The 22401-nt window shown below is 40.4% G+C and overlaps 1 protein-coding gene across 1 annotated transcript in view; it reads right to left on the bottom strand.

Moving 5' to 3' along the window:
• Nucleotides 1–22401, bottom strand: part of LOC109960954 (DENN domain-containing protein 5B-like) — a 65249-nt gene that overhangs the window by 26094 nt on the left and 16754 nt on the right. The window contains 4 exon segments of the mRNA XM_020601455.1: nucleotides 2–48; nucleotides 4596–5289; nucleotides 10338–10447; nucleotides 13464–13523. Of these exon segments, the coding sequence (XP_020457111.1) occupies nucleotides 2–48; nucleotides 4596–5289; nucleotides 10338–10447; nucleotides 13464–13523 (911 nt within the window).

The following is a 22401-nucleotide window of genomic DNA, read 5'->3' as shown; positions in this document are numbered from 1 at the left end:
AGAGCAGGGTGGTGATGCCTTCTGCCACTGTCATCAACCGCTGGTAGTCTGACAGAGGGGGAAAGAATAATGATATTATATAAGGGGATAGAGCTAAAATGACAATAAAGGTTTGATAGTTTCATCTTGTTAGAAGGAGGAACACAATTTTGTAAAAGGTGCCATGAGAAAAAAGTCAGTGATGTGTTTTAAATTAACTCTGCAAGACTATATGAACTCCTGAATGGAGCAGAGTGGATGGAGGAGAAAGACTGAGAGGTTTATGAAAGACATACTGTATTGTATGCCGTGAGACTATTAATGAGCCAAAGGGACAAGCAATTCATATGAAATCTGAGCATGAGTTTGGGTTAAAAACAAGGTGAATTATAATTCTGATGGCATCTTTTCAATCATGTTTCTATGTGTGTGTGTGTGTGTGTGTGTGTGTGTGTGTGTAGGATTGTACTGCCTCTCCTGTTCCCTAAAACAGATTAAGGCCAGTGGGTGTAGGCTGGCTTTGGCATTATTTGGAATTCAGAAGCAGTTGTCTGGCGTTAACATGATGGAAAGTGAAAAGCCTACACAATCTCAGGAGAAGAAAAAAAAAAAATATTTTTCCAATTCATGATCTAGTTTTCTAGACCCCGTCCCCATATAATTTCCCTCCAGTCCATCTAATTCAGCCAGTGTCCTCCTGTCTCTGTGTCCACATATGGAATCTGTGCACTTTCACTGAAAATGCATTAAGCCTTCCAATCCACAGGCCACAGTGATTTATATTCAATAGGAGAAACTCAACAAGAGGCAGCTGCTCTGCTTGTTCACATCTTGGTGTGTGTGTGTATGTACACATCTCTTAAAAAACACACACATTTTCAGCCCTTTGACCTTGTATGAACAGCAGCTCTACTGATCTACAGGCTGAGAAACAGGGCCAAATATTAAATAGTCAGAATGATCTCTGAGCTGACAGATGCATGACACACTCACAAACACACTTACATAATAAATCAATAAAACTATGGCAACACACTACACTGTCTTATTACTTTCCTTTCCTCTAGGTGACAGTGAACAGAGCCTGACACAAAAGTGTATGTGTATATATTTATTAGAAACCTACAAGTACAGTGAGTGCACAGTGGTTGTAAAAGGCCAAAGAACAAACAAGTCTTTGGTCTCATGGCTGTTTGGAGAAGAAGTGAACAGTTTGATGTGTGTGTGTGATTTAACTGCAATAATTTGTTCTACACTTTAAGTGAATTCCAAGATCATTTGGTTTTTTGTGCATTGTGTTTTATAGCTACCTGTTTTAATCACTTACTCTTTTCTTTTGGGTTCGTGGTGTAATCTCATTTTACCAAACAGAAACCATCACTGTGAGGACAGTTTTCTCTCTCAAGTCTGAACAGGTTCAAAGATTCTCCCACACACACCCCTCCGTGGGACACACAGCAAGAGAGTCTGACGGATACACTCCTGTTTATTTTTCATGCTACAACAAATCCCACCCTACCTGTTCCCCTTTACACAACAGAGTGTTAGGTTTGGCCTCAGGCTTTCAGCTGACTTTATAACACTTGCTGCTATAACCTGACATGGTTTGAAAAGTGCTTCTCCTAAGCTACATTCTTTCACACCTCATGAAATTCACCCTCTTTCCTCTCCTCACACTGGAGCACCTCAAAGCTCACACAGTGAGGCCTCGTGGGGAACATACGGAAGAATGAACAAGAAGATGATGAAGAAGGAATCTAAAGGTGAGTGAGTTTATCTTCTCCTCTTGCTGACTTAAGTTGAATGCATCACTTCTGTTAGAGATAGAAATGGATACATCTATGTCGACAAAATTTGCTGTCAAAGAAACTCCCCTTCAAATATGATGAGTACAAGCAAGCATATAATCATTTAGAACGAAACTGATCTAATATGGCAAAGCCTGGCGCTGCAGAAAGAGACATGGCTCAGGAATGGTGCATGTTTCTGAAAAACAGGACGGGACATGTCAAGTCATTGTGAAACTGTAACGCTACATCAAGGAAAGACAAACCCCGGCAGCTCAGTCTCACAAAGAGGCCACCTCTACTCATATTTTTTGTGTGGAAAGCCTTACACATGTTGTTGTAACAGTCTCCACCCAGACTCTCCAGCAGATGTTTAATGTGGCTGCAGTGATTTGTTCCCTCATAAGAGCACTGAGGGATCAGCACTGTCCACACGCCAAACTGTGTGCCATTTCCCCTGTGGTCACTAAAACAAAACCAAAGCTAAAGCTAGCATGTCTTTTGTTTGTTGTCTTCTAAATAATCACAATAATAAATTACATGTATTGGCACCTTTCAAACACCCAAGAACACTTTACAGAACAAACAGCAATTCATTGCACAACTTTCTGCTAACAGTCCCACAATGCAAAGCTTCTCATTTTGCAGATGAGATCATCACTGTGCTGCAGTAAAATGCATGCATGTCTTTCACTCAGATTAGAGCATCTACTGTAAGTGGCAACTCTTCTGGTGTCATTACAAAGCTGTGAGTCCACAGCATGACTGTCTCAAGAAAGCTGGATACAGCACAACACAACCTTGCTTGGTTTACAAGCTCATGGCTCATTTGACCGGCGCTATTATTACGGTACAGTAGTTTGCTTATTCTTTTTAAAGAGCAGCAACTTTTGCAATTAGTCTAGTCCACAGGAACAGAACCTCTTATAGAATGTGCACACTGCAATGCACTGTAGACACAGGGCTTTATTTTGGGGTTGTGGATATGCTGTGTATTCAATTTTTTTCAATTTAGATGACTCATCCCACTCAGAAGTGAAACAAACAAGCCACAGAGAAGGTTTTGCAGTGTGCTGCAGACCAGATGAGCTACTGAGAGAAAGTGAAAAAGAGTGGGACAAAGGAATGTAGGACAAAAGTTGACCTTGGTTCACAGAGTTTTCCAAAGGTGATTTCTAGTATGTGGGAGGGAAAACAACCAGCAACACACATGTCCTACCAGCGTCTCACTGCAGATGTGAATAATGGATGATGGGAAATTTAGGAGGAAAATCTGATCACTGTGCATCAGAGTACTTCAGGTTAATTGAGACCTTTTTTCTCATCTTAAAAAAAATGTCTGTAAAGAAAAAAATAATTTTAATGGGACACTACCAGTTTCCCTGCCTCATCACATAAAAGTAAATGTGAACAAAGCATCACCAGTGAAAAATCAACTACAGTTCACATAATGAGTGAATGATTGAGTTAGCTCTGGGTTGTTTTTGTCACCTGTCTTTCTTTATATTTTGGCAAAGTGGCACCATTAAAAGTATGGTGAATTTAGCTATTAACAGCTCACACTTTCACTGTATGCACTGTTTCGGTGTCCAGATGACTATCACTGGTTTACTATGATACTGAAGTCAGTTTAAAAATCCCATGATTCTAAGTCAGTTTCTTGAATTTTAAGATGTGTCTTTCAATAGCCCATTTCAGATATGCTAACACCCTAAAATTATCTAGACATTACCCAGCAGAGGAGCTGTACATGTGAATGCAAATGTCTCAGTCAGTAAACCCAGAAATTAAAGCAGGGGTGGCCAATTCCAGTCCTCGAGGGCCACTGTCCTGCTTGTTTTCCAACTATCCCTGCCTGACCTGGTGCTGATTACCTGGCTCAGGTGTGTTCAGTCAGTCAGAAACTGGAAGATACCAATTCACTTTATCTTTCCTCACTCCACTTTCATCTAAGATGGAGTGATCCTGGCTGGGAACCCACTTATTTAGAGAGTAGCCACAGTACCAAATTGTCTCCATTCACAGATAATATGTCTAACTGTAGACTGATGGATAGCTAAATTCTTTGATAGGACTCAGTAACCCTTTCCAGCTACATGCAAATGACCAACTTTTGATCCTAGGTCTTTTGAGATATCTTTTTCGAGAGGCATGGCTCACATCAGCTGATGCTTCTTGTGACTAGCACACTGACACTGTTTAAGTGTTTTTATAAGTCAAGGTAGTTCTAAACAACACTTCCATTCTTGTTTCAATGATTGGACTCCAGGTGATGTTTAGTGACATCAGAAGTGTTGCCATTACTTTTTCCACCACAACTTTGTATGTTTAATGTGTATGTTCAATAAAGACATGAAAGGTGACCGTGTTTGTAGATATTTGTGACTTTGGTGAAGATCAGATCACATTTCATGACCAATTTATGCAGAAAACAAGGAAAATGCTAAAAGTTCCATCACCTTTTCTTGTGTGCATCTTCAAGAGTTCTTTGATAAAGAGACAAATATGGTTAAGGAACGTGTAACATGACTTGCTGTCTGTTTATGAAATGTGATCAAACCTGTCAGTTCAAATGACTTCATGTTTATATTTGTTGATGTTTGTAATGAGTGTGAACAAAAACGGACCAGAACTAAAAGGAAACAGAGTATCATCTTTCCCTTAGTTCTGATGAATAAAATATAAAATAAAAAATAAACATAAACATGACATTAATGTAAGTCAAATATTTGATGTTGCCATTTTGTCATATCTGTAGTCACATCAAGTGGAAAATTCTACACATGTCATTTTACATTAATTACTCTGACATTCTGTAGGTGGACCTACCCTGTGAGTACAGAAGAATCTGCATCTCCAGCAGGGTGCAGGTAAACACCTGGATCAGGTTCTCCACTCCCAGCAGACTAAAAGCCTCTGCAAGACGGAAGTCAGCCAGTGGCAGTTCCCCCAGCCCAGGCCTCTGGCAGACAATGGGCTTGTATACACCATAAAACTTGAGTGAGCGGCCTGGAGCAGGTAGCGGCACCTCATATAGGATGTTGTGAACATAGCTCTCCAGCGGCAGTGGGGGGGCAGTGGCTGCTATAACAGCCCTGTGTAGCTGAGATAGGAAGCTGCAGCAGGCATGCATGAAGGGCATGGGGGTGATCAGACACAAAGCTTTGGACACATAGAGGGTGTCCCGCGACGAGTCATAGCTGCCTGCTACACGAAGTGAAGACAGGGAGGATGAGGAAGTGGGGGAATCAGCCTCATCTAAACTGCTGGCCAGAGAGTCCATGCTGGAGGAGGAGGAGGAGGAGGATGACGAAGGGGGATTAGTAGAGACGTGTTCTGCATTGTGCATCTGATAGAGGGTCTGCATGGCAGAGCAGATCTGCGGGCTGGTCACCTCCTCAAAGAAGGTGTGAACAAAACCATAGGTTCGAGAGCCATCCTCCTTGGTGATGATGAAGGAGTGGAACTGAGGAGGACGCTCATCTGCCTGAGTCCGGAATGACAGGCCTTTAGGCATGCACAGCTACAGGAAGAGGCGAGAAAACAAGAGTCAATCACCACTTCAAAGCAGGCACTATAGTTGACCTTCGTCACCAACTCTGTTCATTATTTTCATAGACATTTAGAATGAAAAAGTGCATAGAAGATTTTAGAAGGTCCACTTTGGTAACCTAAAGACTGAACCTCTACTTTTTGCTGATGATGCAGTTCTGTTGGCTTCAGTGACCAGCATATACCTGAGCAGTATTAATTGGGCGGGATGGGATGAAAATTGCCAAGACTTGGGTTATTCTGCTGGAAAACAGTGGACTGCCCACTTTTCCAAACAAGTTGCAGGGTCACTGATGGCCACTGCAACCCAGATCAGTATAGGTGGACAGATAAATTTAAAAACTGCAATTTTGCTTGTTAGAAGAAAAACAGTATACTGACATTCAACTTGATAGCTTATTTTTAATTTCTTAGAGCTGAAATGCTTAAGTGTTTAATCAACTGGTCAATTCACAAGTAAATAATCAGGTAATATTTTGATAATCATTTAACTGTTAAAGAAATTTTACAGTAAAAAAATCCAAATAGTCTCTGCTTCCAGGTTCTCAAATGTATTTCCTGATTTTCTTTGTAGTCTGTTGCAGTAAACGGAATATCTGACCATGGGGCTATGGTGGCCTAATGGTTAGAGAAATGAGCTTGTGACCAGAAGGTTGGCAGGATCAAATCTAGGCAGGACAGTGGGCAAAGCAGTGCCAGTCCCACCCTTACTAACAACACTGTGGCACCCTTGAGCAAGGGGTCTCTCCAATGAGCTCAGTAGCTATAGGTTAGTCTCTGATTGTGCTAGGTATTTTCCGAATGTGAACAAGGCCTTCCTGAGAAATGGCTTCTCAATGGACATACCCTGACAAAATAAATAACTATATATTTGATTTTTGAAATGTTCATATCAAGGTGAATATCAGCTTGGGCTATGGGAAGCTAGCATGGACACCGTTTACTCTTTTCTGACACCCTTTGGGCCGAGGCTCTTATCAGTTATTTTTAAAAAATAATAACATTAATTGCTAATAAGATAATTGCAGGTCTAAAACCAACACTTACAAGTTTAAATAATGCAGTGACTAACTGATATTGCCAGTGTGTGTCTGCACGATATGTTCACAGCATCCAGTCAGTAGCAACCTGCAATAAATCTGACTTAATACTCTCATTATGTTGATTTGACTCCTGAAACCAACTGGAGACCAATGTTGCTCTATGTCAGCACACACAAACATGCATTCAAGTGTGTTAGTCATTACTGTTCCACAAATACATAGGTATGAAGTTTAAAATTTACATATATGAACAAGCTCATACATTTACACTGACATATACGTTTATATTTTACTCATTTTGTCTGGTATGCACAGTCTGTCTTTACAGAGAACAACTGAAACATGCACACAAACACACACAAGCCTAGTGATCTGGACTATGCATGATTCATGTGTGTCAATGATCAGTGCTGACAGATCATCTCTCCTCCACATCCAGCCTGCATCTGGTATTAGTCATTTCATCTAGAAAACAATTACACTTCATGTGTTTCACCTCTCGGCCCCACTGAGCTGAGGAAGGTAATGAAGACAAACAGAGCAGTGACAAACATGCCATGCAATTTGACAAACGCTGTACCAAATAAATAATGTCTTGAGCTGGGGCATGTTTAGAATTGATGAACATGAGAGAAAAGCAAAAATGTGACAGAGCAGATGTGATTTGTTTGAACATTTGACCTCCAAGATGCAGGAGTCACAGCACAAAACAACCTCATTCAACTGCTTTCCTGTTTACTTTGTTCATATTAAAAACAAATGAGGACAATGGGGATGGAGGAGGCACATATGGTTTATTGTTTGCAGTGCAGGGAACCGGCTGAGGCCTTTGCTAAACTGTAAGAAGCTGTTGTTAGCTGTATCTGTTGGTAGATGTCAACTGGAGTTCTCAGGGTGGAAATGTGGCACTAAACATATAACTAAACAAGATAAAATGAGAGGAGACAATGTTCAGCAGTTTTTATTGCATATTGATGGCTGAGCCATTAATGTGCTGTGAACCCCAGATTTCTACAGGGAGAGACTAGCATAGCAAAGGGCTGCATTACACAAACACACACACAAAGAAAATATTCAATTATGCAAAGGCAACTCTGATGAAATGAGGTAAATTAAATGTAAATACAATATAAATAATGATGATGATGATGTAGATGATGTAAATAATGCAAAACTGTGTTAACTGTTAATAATCTGTCTAGGAATGATTTTTCTTAAAAAGCTAGAAGTTATAAATATATGCTGCTTTTATGTGTCTATAATAATGAATGTGTGTCTAATTAAATAAAAATAAAATGTGTTTCAGGTGTGTATGATTTTTTTTTTAAAAGGACAAAGCTGAAAAGTAATTTTTTGTGCACTGTTAAGACGACCTCTAACTCCAGCTTATTTTCTATATATTGATAAGTGGTGTAAGATTCTCTTCGCAAGGTAAAACTAGAATTACCACTTTGCAGTTGTATGTTTCCACCAACTAGTCTAGTTCACAAGAATGGGACAGATGTGAGGTCTCACTCTGACCTTGTCCTTTTACCTCTGACCACCAAAATGTAATCATGTTATCCTTGAATCCAAGTGGATGTTTGTGCCAAATTTGAAGGAATTCCCTCAAGGTGTTCCTGAGATATCACATTCACGAGAATGGGATGGATAAACATACAGACATACGGAAGGACAACCCAAAAAACCTAACGCCTCCCACTAGGCTTTATAAGATTTGTGTTAAGCTTTAAGATAAGAGGGTGAACCATGCCAAATGTCAGTGTCAGATACTGTATGAAACTTAAAATTATCTGCATTACAGCTTTTTTTTTTGCTTATATTTGTTGACATGTTAACAAGTCTATACCCTGGAAAGTCATGCTGAATTACAGTAGCAGTTCCTGTTTGAGCTGTAACCACCACCAACATTAATACTGAAGAAAAATCTGTTCATACAATATTTAAATAAATTATTAATGTACGCAGTGTTTAGTTACAGTGCATATATTCCCCCATCCTGCTCATCTCTCACCTCCCAGCAGGAGAAGGAGCTGGGAAGACAACATACAAGAAAGGAAGTGAGGATGATGGAATGACCAGGTGATGGAGGAGGAAGAGGGAAAAATGAGGCACTGCAGAGGGTATCAGAGGTAGAATGAGAAAGAAATGATCCCGTTTCCAGAGGATGTCTCTCAGCCGACAGCTCACAATCATCTGGGTGTCAGGTTTCACCGCGCTGCTGCATAATGGCCTGTTTCCATGCTAAGTAAGGCGAGAACCGCGAGTGAATTATTCAACAGTGCTGACGCCAGGGCAGGTGGAAAAATAGCTGGTGACCTTCCACCATGGATGTGCAACACCCAGAGCTTGCCAACCACACACACACACACACACACACACACATAAAAACCTTCACAGTACAGTACATCCACTCCAACAAATAATCACACTTTTTCTAAGTGAAGGACTTTTCTATGATTGCTTTTTTTTTAAAGAAAAGGACTGAATATAGATATACTTAAGAGTAAGTGAAAACAAAGTCAAACGGTCTCAATGTTTACAAGTTGAACTGGTGCTGACATGCTTATTATTCATTTTACAGTGGAATCATATCTGAATGCTGTCTCTCTTCAGTATGTCAGACAGTGATGGATACAGACAGATCTGTGATTTTTTGTTATATTTTAAAATATGAGTCATTGTATTTGCCTTGCAAGAATTATTTGGTTATTTCTCTCAAATATTTTTTTCTGGATTTTTGAACAGCATACAACAATGGCTCTCAGTGAGATGCATACTAGTGATGGTGGAGCCAAGGCCTTAACGCCTACACCACCAAGTTCTCCCAGCTCTCCCTAAATGTTTAGTTACAGTTTAGCCATGGAAGATACGTCTACTCAGTGAGCTTCACGGATTAAACTGTGTGCAATAGCTGGATTTAAGGGGGAAAGAGGGGGTGGTCAAGCCAAGGCCCACAGAGCATCCATTCATCAATAAAGCAGCCAGTAAGATCACACTCTACTTTCCTTTTAAACACAACTTTAATATGACTGTTTCGGTTAATGATTTGAGACACTCTACTGAATGTATTATATTAGGCAGAAAATATAATTTAAAAAATATTATTTAATACTGTGCAGAGGGCTACAAGTCTGCTGCTATCATGGTATTCCTCCAGATTTGTCCCTCTGGTGTCCCTTAAAGGGTCCCCATTGACCTTAGCTTTGCTTTGCTGTTTGGAGGACCTGGAAGACTTTTAGATATTTTTGAACTATTGAGTAAAAAACAGTTTCATGTTATATTTCCTTTGTCAGAATAAGTCAGTTATTTAAATTGCAGAATATATTTGATGCAGATCCGTGTTGGAGTTTAGCAATGACAGGATTGTTCTTTGTTTTTTGGTTTTGGTTCCACTGTGTGAAACATTTTTGAGAATCTTGAGAATCTTGTTGCATGTTCTTTTGTCTTTTTTTTTCAGTGTGAGTTCTTCACCTATGGAAAAGCGTTAGAGCCACTGTAAAAAAAAAATATTTGTTTTGACTTTTCTCTCATAATTCTGAGAGAAATTCTGAGTGAGTAAAACTGAAGGATGGACATAAACCTGAACTTCATCTTTTAACTGAATAATTTTTAATCTTGGAGGTGAACCAGCCATCACTAAGACACACAGCTTGGTATGTAAAAAAATATGTTTGTGTGTGTATATGTGTGTGTGTGTGTGTGTGTGTGTGTGTGGTTGTGAGAGTGCCAGAGAAACTAGTTTACTGCAGTGGATTTGTTGCAATTGTTCTATTCATCTTAAGCAAAGAACAAAACAAAACAAAACAGATTTTATTCATACTGTGGTCAAACTGTTGACAGTGAGGATGCTATTTTTTATTAATTTTATTTATATACAGTATTTATTTTTTGTTAGTTTTGTTTATCCTAGTTTCTCTACTCTTTTTTTTCCACATATACAATTAATTTGCTGTATACTCCAGTGACCACCTACCATGTTGACAGCATCCTGGTCAAAGGGGTTCCCCACTACATTCCCTGGGTAGTGTGCCAGAACTTTGGACTTGAATGTCCTCTTCAGAGGACTCTGCTCAAAGTTTTCACCTGGAGACAAGTAGACAAAGAAAGAGGTGACTGTTGGGAAAGTGTGCTACATTTATTAAGTGCATGTTTCTCTGTGTTGGATCATTGAATGTTTTTGGTGCAAATGATTTTTACAGAAGATCTATGCTCTTTTTCAGCAGGTGACAGTCTATAGGGAGCTTTTCACTTGCAGCCACTCTGACTGCATGCACTACATGAGTTTTCTTTCTGTCAGCAGCTGGATTGCTCTATGGTTCCCCTATCTATCCCCCTATCAACATATACAATCCCTCTTCAACCTCAACAGGAACTAATAACTGAACTATACATTTTAAGCACCTGAGAGGTGTGGATCACCTGCAAGCAATCTGTATAGACACAAAAGGACATTCTTTGCCCTCACAGCAGTTCTGCTTGTATTGTTGCTGCTAGCGTATGATTAATTCAGAGTAATGGCTGCAGCTTTGTTTTGCTCTTACTACATAGAACATAATCGTGAAAATTCATGTCCCTATAGAAACAATTCGGAATTATATTAACCTTGTAAGTCATAAAATAAATGGCAGCCATCAGCTTTAATTAATGACATACACAGTAAGCCAATAATCTAGGTAGGTAGGTAGGTAGGTAGGTAGGTAGGTACTACAGCTGCTAATCTCCACTCAGCATCTGGTGTGCACTTCAGTGTGAGAAGACTTTAACACTGAAGTACACGCATTAGGCATCAGCATGGCAGAATTCTTAAAATATACTGTGTGTGTGTAATTAATTACCACTTTGGCACCCCTTCATCTGGTGGCACCTTAGGCAACTGCCTAGCTCACCAGTGCCAACACAGACCTGACATCTTCCACCTACTGTGATTTCATTGTGTGTGTGTGTGTATCCCTTTGTTTCACCTACATTATGGGGGTTGAAACCTGTTAACACACTCACATTGTGGGGACTCGGCCATCCCAACCTCTGGTCCCCACAATGAAATCATTGAATTTTAGGGTGGCAACATGGTTTAATGTAAGAGTGAGGTTAGGTTAAGTGTTAGGTATTAGGGTTAGGGTTAGGTGTTAGGCAAGTAGTGGTTATGGTTAAGGTTAGGATAAGTCTACAGCAAATGAATGTAAGTCAATGTTAAGTCCCCACAAGGAATGAAAACACAGTGTTGTCTTTCTGTCTGTCTGTCTGTGTGAGAGAGAGAGAGAGAGAGATAGAGAGATAGAGAGAGAGATAGAGATAGAGAGAGATAGAGAGAGAGATAGAGAGATAGAGATAGAGAGAGAGAGAGAGAGAGAGACAGCTGTCACAGCAGAATAACAGGGACAAACTGTGTCTAATGCAGGACAGCCATGTTGGTAGTAATATGTCTGACAGCTGCTCAGGAACAACAGCTGCCTAACAGAGCTGGTTATATCTGCTTTTTCATTCAGTCACTTCCTTTCACTACTACTCACTCTATCATAGGGGGTCCCACTTTCTCTCTTTGTTCCTGTGTGTGCACAACTGTACACAACTACATTTACACAACAGTTTCTGTTGATTGTGCTGCAGGGCTCACTCTAAATGGCTTTGGATTATAGTGTCAGCAAAATGCATTACATGTAAAATGGAAACAGCCTGAGAGAAACTATTTAGAAAATTCACTGTTTCCCAAAGCCAGTGGTTCCCAAACCTGTTCTGATCTTTTGTGGGTAAAAATATTTTTGAGCCACCCCCCCAAAATCCCCAGCACCATATACTGTATGTGAGTAATATTTAGCTGTTGCTGGCCCCATGACTTAACCACTGCCTTAATCTATGTGAAGACAGCAGGAGTATCACTGGTTCCAATTAACAGCACAAAGACAGGACTTAATTCAGTGTCTTGCTCAGGGCCACATCAACATGTTGAAAACTTTTTGATTCAGAGGCTCAAATTTTGGAGCGCCTTTTGATGGCGGTCTGATACTAGGGTCAAATCTGCAGCTCAGTAATGACTTTCTGTGGGCTATTAAATCCCACTGCTAATCCACACACAGTTCCATTTCCTTTAATTAACCAGATCTCAAGCAGTCCTATAAGATGAAGAAAAACAAGCTTTGATTTCAGATACCTGAATTCTGGTGTATTGATTGTAGACAGTTTTGACTGTTTTATGACTAGAGAGAGGTCAGAAAACTACTGAAGATGAGTGCAGAACAAAGGAGCAGGGTCAGACTAATTGCATTGGACTGTCTGCTACAGGCTGATTCCCCACCTGTTCTCTTTGCCCTTGCACACCATACATCCAGAATGAAATGACATTAACAGCACATGAGTTGAGAAGAGAAGAGAAGAGAAGAGATTCATTTTTCTCAAGCCCCCCCATACTCTTTTATTAACTTCCATAGGCAGACATAAAAAGCAAACAATAACCTGGAAGCACAAAATTGGAATGAGTTCATTTCTTTCATCATGGTTTGGATTAGCTGAGGAGCAAAGGAAAAACAGTCAGATGCAAGCAGGGAGGACAAGAGGGACTGATATGAATAACAAGCCCAAAGAAAGTTGACCCAAATATGGAACAGCAAAGAAATAAAATGAGAGAGGGTGAGAGACTAAGAGGATGAAACTGACTGAAGGGTGCAATCCAGGTGGAAGTGGTGGAGGCAGAGTGATACACAGGGATCCTTTAGACAATATAAGTGTTGTCAGCCTTACACAAACATAGGCTGAAGCTGAGAATAATCAGGGTTTTCATTCAGTTTCTCTCAAAATCAAAACCTGGTTCACTGCATTTAGTCCTACAAGTTTAATACTGTAAATGAAGGATTATAGACACCAGCAGGTTAAAACCTCTCAGTGTAAAAAACATGATAAACACAGCATGTGTCTGAAGTGATTATATGAAGAGTCCATTAACCATTGAAAATAATTTAAGAACTGTAAGTCTATACAGGACTAAGGCGGATTTAGTATCAGATTATCTTATAAGGTGTACCTGGAGAAGAGTGCAGCTGATGGAGGAGAGGTAGGCATGCATGCAGACAGCATAAAGTGTAGCACTCTGTTATGAAGCATTTACCTGTGGCTGCAGCATCTGGATCTCTGCCTTGTCGGTCTGCTTCTAGCCATTGGTACAAAGCTATAGATGAGCCACATGCAGAAAAAGATGGAGCAAAAAACAAAGAAAAACAGCTTGATGTCAAAACAAATACACACAGAAAAGCTAATTAATAAATGCATGATAATGAGCAGACTATGAACATGACATACAAAATTACAACAGAGAATGGCATGACATTTAAGACATTACACACAAGGGGTTCAAATGGCAGTATTAGCACTCTAAAACAGCACTTTAACTGGAAACTGATAGGTGACTAACCAGTGCAGTTATGAAAGCCAAATGGCATAATAATGTCACTCTTTGCATATGCAGTATATTTGATATAAACAGTGGGTCATCATCTGCAAAGAGTGACATTCCTTACTGTGTCCTTGAGACTTTTTAATGATATTTTTGGTCTTTCTGGGAGTAAAAGGTGCCATTTCAGAAGTGCACAAAATGTTTAGATGCATGTCAGTGTTCACCTTAATGGACTTGTGAAGTAGCAGCTTGTGGTTTATTGTTAGTGAGCAGCCAGCTCTTTGAAGTCAAAACAAGCAGGATTCATTTGCATATCAACCATATAACTCCAGATGGTTTTCACAGAATTGACAGTTAATATCTATAATGTTAATGTGACAAACTGTATAATGTACCTCTTTAACCCCATTGGTTCACAGTCATTATAAACTCTTGATGTGCAGCCAAATTTTGGTAAAACCCACAGAAATTCATTATAAGGTCTGGTTAACATCCCTGGCCATCAAGAACAAGAGTCTTGAACTTGAGTATATCTTTCAGACAAGGCTTGAACAAAGAGGATATTTACTAAGGTTATGTGGCTCATTTGCGGTGGAGAAACAGAAGAAATGTGGCACCACACATTTGTGTGTTGGGTCTCATGTAATATGTATTTTAAGGCATTCCCTTCAGGAACACAAAAATAAGGGAGGGGAGAATGGAAATTTATATAAATAATCTCAGCACCTGATTTACCACTGCTGCAGTGGAGGGAACTGCGGCTGAAATTTAACATCAGAAGAAATCAGGTGTAAAATCTGCAACCCCGCTGTCAGCGTTGCAGATATTAGTCATCTGAGAACTTGTTGGAGTTAAGAACATGTCTGATGAAGGAAAGAATGTGAAGCACTTGATATGAACTTGTAGCTAGAGAACAGTCCTTTTTTTCTTTATGCATTTTAATTGAATTTCCTGTTGTAAAAAGAATCCAGGTATAGGTAGCCAAAGAATGAAAGTGATCCCTGAAAACTAACACTCATTTTTATGACTTGGGTATTATTTAAGCAAATGAGAACGGTTAATAGCTTCTTGGACAAATACTGAGATTGTTGTAAACAAATGTAACAACAAAGCAAAGCTTGCATGCAACATGAAGAAGAATTGTTGCAATTTGTACTCCATTATGGTGAACAAATACTGTAGAGTTAGATTAATCTGTTTTGCATGAGCCTAACAGTAGAGCTAAACAACAATAAACTAGCTATCTGTCTCCTTATACCAGTACACCTGTATCTTGAGGTCATTTGCTATAGTTGTCTTGGCTTGAGCTCCATTCTCACTGGGTAGATGCAGTTGCATAAAGCTGAGACTAGTCAAATGGTTTTTTTATACCCCTGCATTCAAACAGCATTGTGCTTCAGGGTGGAGACAAAACACTGTGTACTTGGGATGAACAGACTACTTAATCACACAGACAGCAATGTTCTGAAAATGAGACAAGCATCAAGATGTACAACATTTTAAGTGAAACAGCAAGTATGTTAGTGCGTCAGTGTTAATCCCAAACCACACTGAGTCCCTCTGGGACTCAGCTGATGCAGAGCACTGATTACTTTTGTCAGCTTCAAATTTATTATAGAACATTTATTACCACCATCTAGTCCCATTGCTAACATACAACAGACAGGCACTGCTGGATATCGCCAACTCACACAGCCACTGGGAATTTACTGGTTTCATACCACTGGAGCTACAACTCATTGATTGCTCCCGCAACAACAACCACCATAACTCCCAGGAAGTCCCAGAAGCACCAGGCAAAAGCGAGCAGGCTGAAATTAGGAGAACGACTTGAAGATGGAGACAAAAACAGGGCAAGAGAGGAGGGCTCCATGCTACCCGACCGCCACTACCCAGCCTCTTCCTAGCTAACGTACAGTCTCTGGAAAACAAATTGGACGAGCTAAGAGCTAGGATTATAACACAACGGGAAATCAGAGAATGCTGTGCTCTAATTCTCACCGAGACATGATTCAGACCCACTCTGGAAGGTAAAAGGAGGCGGTGTGTGTGCGTGTGTGTGTGTGTGTTTATCAATACCTCGTTGTGTGGAGATGTATGGACTGTTTATAAGCACTGTTCGCCAGATGTGCAGATTTTATTGCTGAAATGCCGGCCCTATTATCTAGCCAAAGAGCATAGTGCTGTGTTTCTGGCTGCTGTGTATGTTAGCCCAAGAGCTAATCCCTCGAAGGCTCTCAGCAAACTCCACGATGTCATCAGCGCGCTAGAGATGGCACTCCTGATGCTATTTTTATTGCTGCAGGCGACTTTAACCAGTGCAATCTACTGACTGTACTCCCCAAATATTACCAACATGTGAACATTCCCACCCGGGGCAAGAACACTCTGGATCATGTTTACAGTAACATACAGGGTGCATACAGGGCTGCACCCCGCCCCCACCTTGGATGCTCAGACCACGTTTCTTTGTTCCTGTATCCAGCTTACAGGCCAAGTGCTCACTATCATGCATTCAGATCAGGCCATGAGACGGAGTACAAAGCTGCAAAGTACAGACTGAGGAAAGCCATCACAAGAGGCAGTACAGAAAGAAGTTGAATGGCTTCTATTCTACTGCTGACTCCGGACGGATGTGACAAGGCCTGCAGCACATCACAGACTACAGGACCACCACCAGCATCATCAGCTCCACAGACAGCCTGCTGGATGACCTCAACACCTCCTACACCCGCTTTGAGACCTTCAGCTACAGCACAGAGAGGAAGCACGCACACACCTGGACCACCCAACTCCCCACCTCCCCTCCACTAACTGTCTCACCAGGCCAGGTACACAAAGTCCTGAGGAAGACTGACCCCGGCAAAGCAGCAGGACCAGACAATAACCCTGAGAGGGCTCTCAGGGCATGTGCCAGCGAGCTGGCTGATGTTCTCACCACCAGACTCCTAAACAGCTGACTCAGGATCTACCTCATTCTGTAATTCCATCTGTTGTCATGATTCTGTTTCCTCTGCTTCCAGTATCATGCTTTTACTCTGATACCACTTCCTGTTACAGTCTTCCAGTATCATGCTTTTATTCTTTTATTCTGATACCACTTCCTGTTAGAGTCTCACCTCGGCTATGGACTCTTTACCCTAATCAGTGACAATTGTTTGCACCTGTTGACACCCCTTTATAGGCAGCTTCCTCCCACCAGGAAGCTGCCAGATTGTTTTAACTCATGTTCAGACTTTCCAGCATTTTTTCTTATGCCTGTTATTCCAGCTCTGACCCCGGATTGCCTTGTAACCACCGAGTACTGCCTAACCCTTCTGATTCTGTTTAGATTCTGTGCATCGACTTATGGACTTCCCCTACTGGTCGTTATTCTCGTGGATACCTTGGATGTGTGAGTTTGATGGCTCTGACCCTGGACTGGATTATCGAGCTGAGAGTGTTACATATTGTATCAGACTCCTGCATGGTTTATCATTTGTTTCTGACCAGTGCTCTGATTAAAGTGACTGTGTTCTGATTTTACTCGTCTGGCCTTATAATTGAGTTCACCATCGACATTATCGGCAGCTTTACTTGCCGATCATGACATCTGTACTGTTTACATACTCATTTTGCACATGAATAATTGCACACTCACTGCTGAATATTTGCACATCACAGCTCCCACATAGCATATATTTCTCTATGCATTATATTGTGTTCTTGTTGTATTTTTATTTGCTTACTTCACTTGCTGCTTTAAAGTGCCTTAGATTTGTGTCATTGCTCATCTACTTTATATTTCACTTGTATTGTGTGGCATTCATGTGGACGGCAAAGTAAGAATTTCATTGTACTGGGAAACACGTTTCCTAACTGTGCATATGACAAATAAACACTTTGAACCTTGAACCTTGATTTCACTCCCTGAACTGAGCAAATTCAATTTAATCTAATGTATTTTCATTATAATGGAGCCTTTTCCCCCAAGTTGTCTGTAGCATCATGCTTTTATTTTTTGCTCTGTTGTAACTGTTACTTTTACAGCTATCATCTGAACCTGCAGGTGGCTTTGCTATTACTCTCTGTCGGTTTCTTAGGTTGTTGGGGTCGCTGTCATTTTGGATGTCTGGACAGGAGATAATTACATGATTATGCTCATTCACATTCCTCTCCGATTGGCTCTGCTTGAGCTGTCTCCGCCTCTTCAGCCTGATGGGATGCCAGAGGAGATGGATTTGTTTACATCCACTAAGTCTATGAAGAAGGTACGTCATGGTCATTTGTTCTCTTCTGTTTTAACTTAGTCCCTATGACGAGTCTTTCAAGGTTGGGATCAACATACAATACGTATACAATTTTGCGCACACACACACACAGTTAAACCATGTTAATGCTGCTGTTGATGTTTTCTTAATGGAATTTTTTTGCAGTGTTGTAGTTAAGGTGGACACTGAGCACTTAGCTCATCTTTAACTATTCTGATTAGTCTATTTTGATCTGTTGTGTATTGGCTAGTACAATGAATCAAAAATGTGGCTTCACACTGGAAGAAAGGATAATGATAAATAATTTATTAGTGTTACCATTTCACATGCACTTTTAAATCCATTATGATCTGTCATCAGCAGGCAGCAGCACATGCTTGTTTACCGTCTAATCTCATTGATATTGCAGACGACTTCAGCTGTAAATTCAGACCATGATACTATTTTACTCAAAGTTATCATACTGAGCTTTTAAGTTATTCCTCTCTCTACTTTGTGGCATCAGCTGTACTTTCCTGACAGACTGTGCTTTCCTTTTGTTTAATCATTTATGGGTTAGGGAATGATGTAATGCTGCCTCCTGACCCTGCTGGGGTTCACTAAAGGGGAACACTGCAGTGCGGTGCAGTGAAACCTTGGTTAGCTGTGCAAGAATAAGCACAAGGATAATGTACGCTGCATAATGACACACTGAAACGTTAAGTGTGGATCTTAGTATGTTAAAAACACAATAAGACCAAACTGATTTATCAAATGCTTTGAGTGATACATGCGATGCTGTTCTACATAGCCCTAGGCAAAGAAAGAAAAACTAAGAGAGAAGTGTCTTAAGTGTTCAAGTGCCCTAATGGAAAGGCAAGGATGGGTCGATATTTTGTCTATTTGTATTGTTTCTTTCTTTTTTGTTCCCTGGCTCTCCTTCTCTACCCTCATCAAGAGATAAGTGTCTGGTTGCCATGGAATGTCCTAGGACTGAGAAAGCAGCTGCTGAGAGCAGCTCCACCATTAAAAGTAAATGAGAGTGTGAGAGAATATGAGAGCCATCAGGCCCTCGGGGAAGCCCTCACTGCTACACAACAGACCAATGCAGCCTGTGCTCTATCTTTACATGTCTTTGCCTCTATCAACTCTCCTAATAAACTGTCACTTGCAGTGCAAGTCAAACCACTTGTGTCACAGTGACACAAGTGGCGCTGGGCCACCATGTGCTATCAGAATAGCTCCAGTGCACCTTGGCATTGACTCTCCAAGCCTCTGAACTCTACAGGAGGGAAGAGCATCATTCTTCCAAAAGATATTTCCTCCTGTGGTGTTTTGATGATGGCGGTGGAGACGCTGCTTAACACATCAGGACATTATGCCAATATCTCCCATAACTGTTCAACTGGATTGAAATCTGGTGACTGTGAAGAGAATAGCATATGATTCACAACATTTTCATACTCATCAAACCATTCAGTGTCCCCTCAGCACCCTATGGATTGGGCCACTGTCATCCTGGAAGAGACCATCTTAATTTTTCATATAACATTTGTAGAGTTTTGCTCTAAGAGCCAATTAGGGCTGATACTTTTTCCATTGCTAATTAGTTTACTTTTTAATTAATAATTTTGTCTATAAAATGTTTTTGAAAATCACAGCTTCCCAGAGCTGAAGGTGCTGACTTGGAGGGAGGTGAACTGCTTCTTTTTGTGTCAAAAACAACCTAAGATACACATATACAATGCTGTACAAGTAATAGGGCCAGCAAAATCTAACATCTAAGTCACTGGAACCAGCAAATACTGAGCAAATTTGCTTGGACAATTAGTGAATTTTCATAAGTGTTAACAGTTTTCCGTCAGTTACAAGTGATTAAAAGCAATACCCAGTAACCTCAATACTCTGAGGCTCAAAACCAGCTACTGGGACAGGAACCAACCATAAGATTTCTTCTATAGGACTGTCAACACACAGTGACACAATCTTATCAACAGCCATGGCTAAGCATATATGTAATTCCACCCTCTCTCAGACTGATGACAGCCATCACAATAATGAGGTAATTTCTATCCACAGACATCCATACAGCTCAAACCTACAGGAGGGGTTTCCCGCCTGGAGAGTCAGGGGGGTATTATGTGACACATTCTGCATCATTAGAGCCACAAATCATTTAATGCAGCTCTAATTACATGCAACATGCCCCAGGAAGATGTTCCCACAATACATATACACTAGTGACATTACAGTCAAGAGTGTGTCCAAACTTTTGACAAGTGATGTAAATAATCACAAGGAGGTGAGTGAATGTGAGGCTGCATTTATTATCAGATAAAACTAGGGTTGCAAAATTTTCAAAGTTAGAAACTTTCCATGGGAATTAACAGGAATATAACAGGGAACACAAAAGTGGCTGAAAAAACACCTTGCAGCATAATCTTGCTTAAAACAATCAGATTTAATCCAAATTCAGTAGAGTTTTCACCCTGTGCATTTCTCAGTCACATGCACAAAGCAGAGTACTTACTGCGAGGCTAATGAGGTCATGCCCCCTGCATGCACTGTGTAGTCATCAATCACATGTAAAGATAATGTCTAAAATCCTGCACACTACTTACTGCAAGACTACTGAAGACACACCGCTGCATTTGAGGACTACATGCAGTCAAATAAGATTGATGATATTACTGGGAGGTTTCATTTTACATTTTTGTAAAAAATTTTACATTGGGGTTGGGAAAATCATAGGGAATGTGTTTATTTCATTCTTTTTTGTTGTTCAATGATAGAATAAGATAAGTTCTATTCAGAAATAAATCTAAGTAAACATTTTTTTTTTTAATTTGCATGAATTTGCACACATATCTGCTTATGACCAAACATGTTTATATATGATACAGTTTGTATAAATGACCCAAAATTTCCAATTGATTCACATAAATTCCCATTAATTCCAAAATTCCTAAGCTTAAATTCCTATCAAAAATTTCTGGAAATTTACCAGAAATTTTCCGCCCCTTTGCAACCCTAGATAAAACATAAATCTCACTGTCTTCCCAAACACCCACTCCAGAAAACATGTCCAATTATAGCATACACATGGAGACACACACACCCCTGCATGCAGATGAATGCAAGAAACCTGGAGGAACTAATCATATACCGTCCCCAGACACTGATACATTATACATGTGGAGCCTGTTGTCCTGCTAGACCGGGTGATCAGATGCTCTGCTCCTGGAAAGTGTGTGGACTCGTGGTGCATGACTGACTTACAGGATTTGTTGCTTCGTTTCAAGGCTTTGCAGATTCACACCTCTATGTAAGTGTGTGTGCATATGTGTGTGTGAGTTCTCTAGAAGCAGAGTGACCAGACAGGAAAACAGACATGGCACGAGTCAGTTGACTGAGAGAGGACACTATCATCGCTTCACCTGCAGCATGGAGGCAATGTGAAAGCAGAACTGCAGCCATCATTACTCACAGTCCCAGGGGCTTGTATATCTTGTGCTACTTCAAAAGCATCTGCTGAATACATTAAATCATCCCCCCTCAATGTACAGTCAATCATGTGTAAAGGCAACAATGCATTGTAGGCACAAAGAAAGCAACCTGTAGTGTACACACAGTCACTGCAAGAACTGATGTAGAAATTTAAGCCCAGACAACCAGCCAACCACTTCATACACCACAAGTGCAACTGGAGACTAAAGAGGAAGAATCACATACAAAGAAGAACATATGCAGATAAAAAAAAGATCTATTTATCATTCAGGTGCCATTCAAACAGAATTCACACATTTGTACGCCCAATATCAACCAGCATCCTGACTGTTAAAACCTTGATTTCACTACGAATGTTTTGAAACTTAAAGCAATTCCGTCAATATAGCAGTTCATACATCAGGGGGACAAGGGGCACAACACAAAAAAGAACATTAAGGCCACAAACACGGTACACACAAGAGTACAAATGCTTCAATCTGCTGTGCATACAATCAGTTTCACACGTCATGGCGTTCGAGTGTGTCACCTGAAAAATCCTAAGGAAGGGGAAAGTTACTGTCTGAGCACTGCAGCTATAGCATTAAGCAACTAGAGAAAACGGACCCTTTTGTTTGCCCATTCACAACAACCATGCTGTACAGACAGGAATTCTCCATCCTCACTGTGAGTGATTTAACAGTCACACGTTGCCTCTGTGCTTGGTTGTGGTGGTTTTTCTTCTTTATGTAGTTGTATTTATACCTCTGCGATCAGTTTGTATCTCTGAGGTCATTTTACATCTTTTTGTGGTCCTTTTGAGGCTCTTTGCAGGTGTTTTGTGTCTAAGTGGTTGATTTGTGCCTCTTTAAATCTCTCTGTCCTGTTTAAGAATTTCAAACAGCAGTGATTATTAACACATGATTATTATTGCACAT

The sequence above is a fragment of the Monopterus albus genome, unplaced genomic scaffold (genome assembly GCF_001952655.1).
Source record: "Monopterus albus unplaced genomic scaffold, M_albus_1.0 scaffold51.1, whole genome shotgun sequence".
In the NCBI taxonomy this organism is placed as follows: Eukaryota; Metazoa; Chordata; class Actinopteri; order Synbranchiformes; family Synbranchidae; genus Monopterus; species Monopterus albus.
This window is presented reverse-complemented; position numbering and strand designations above follow the sequence as displayed.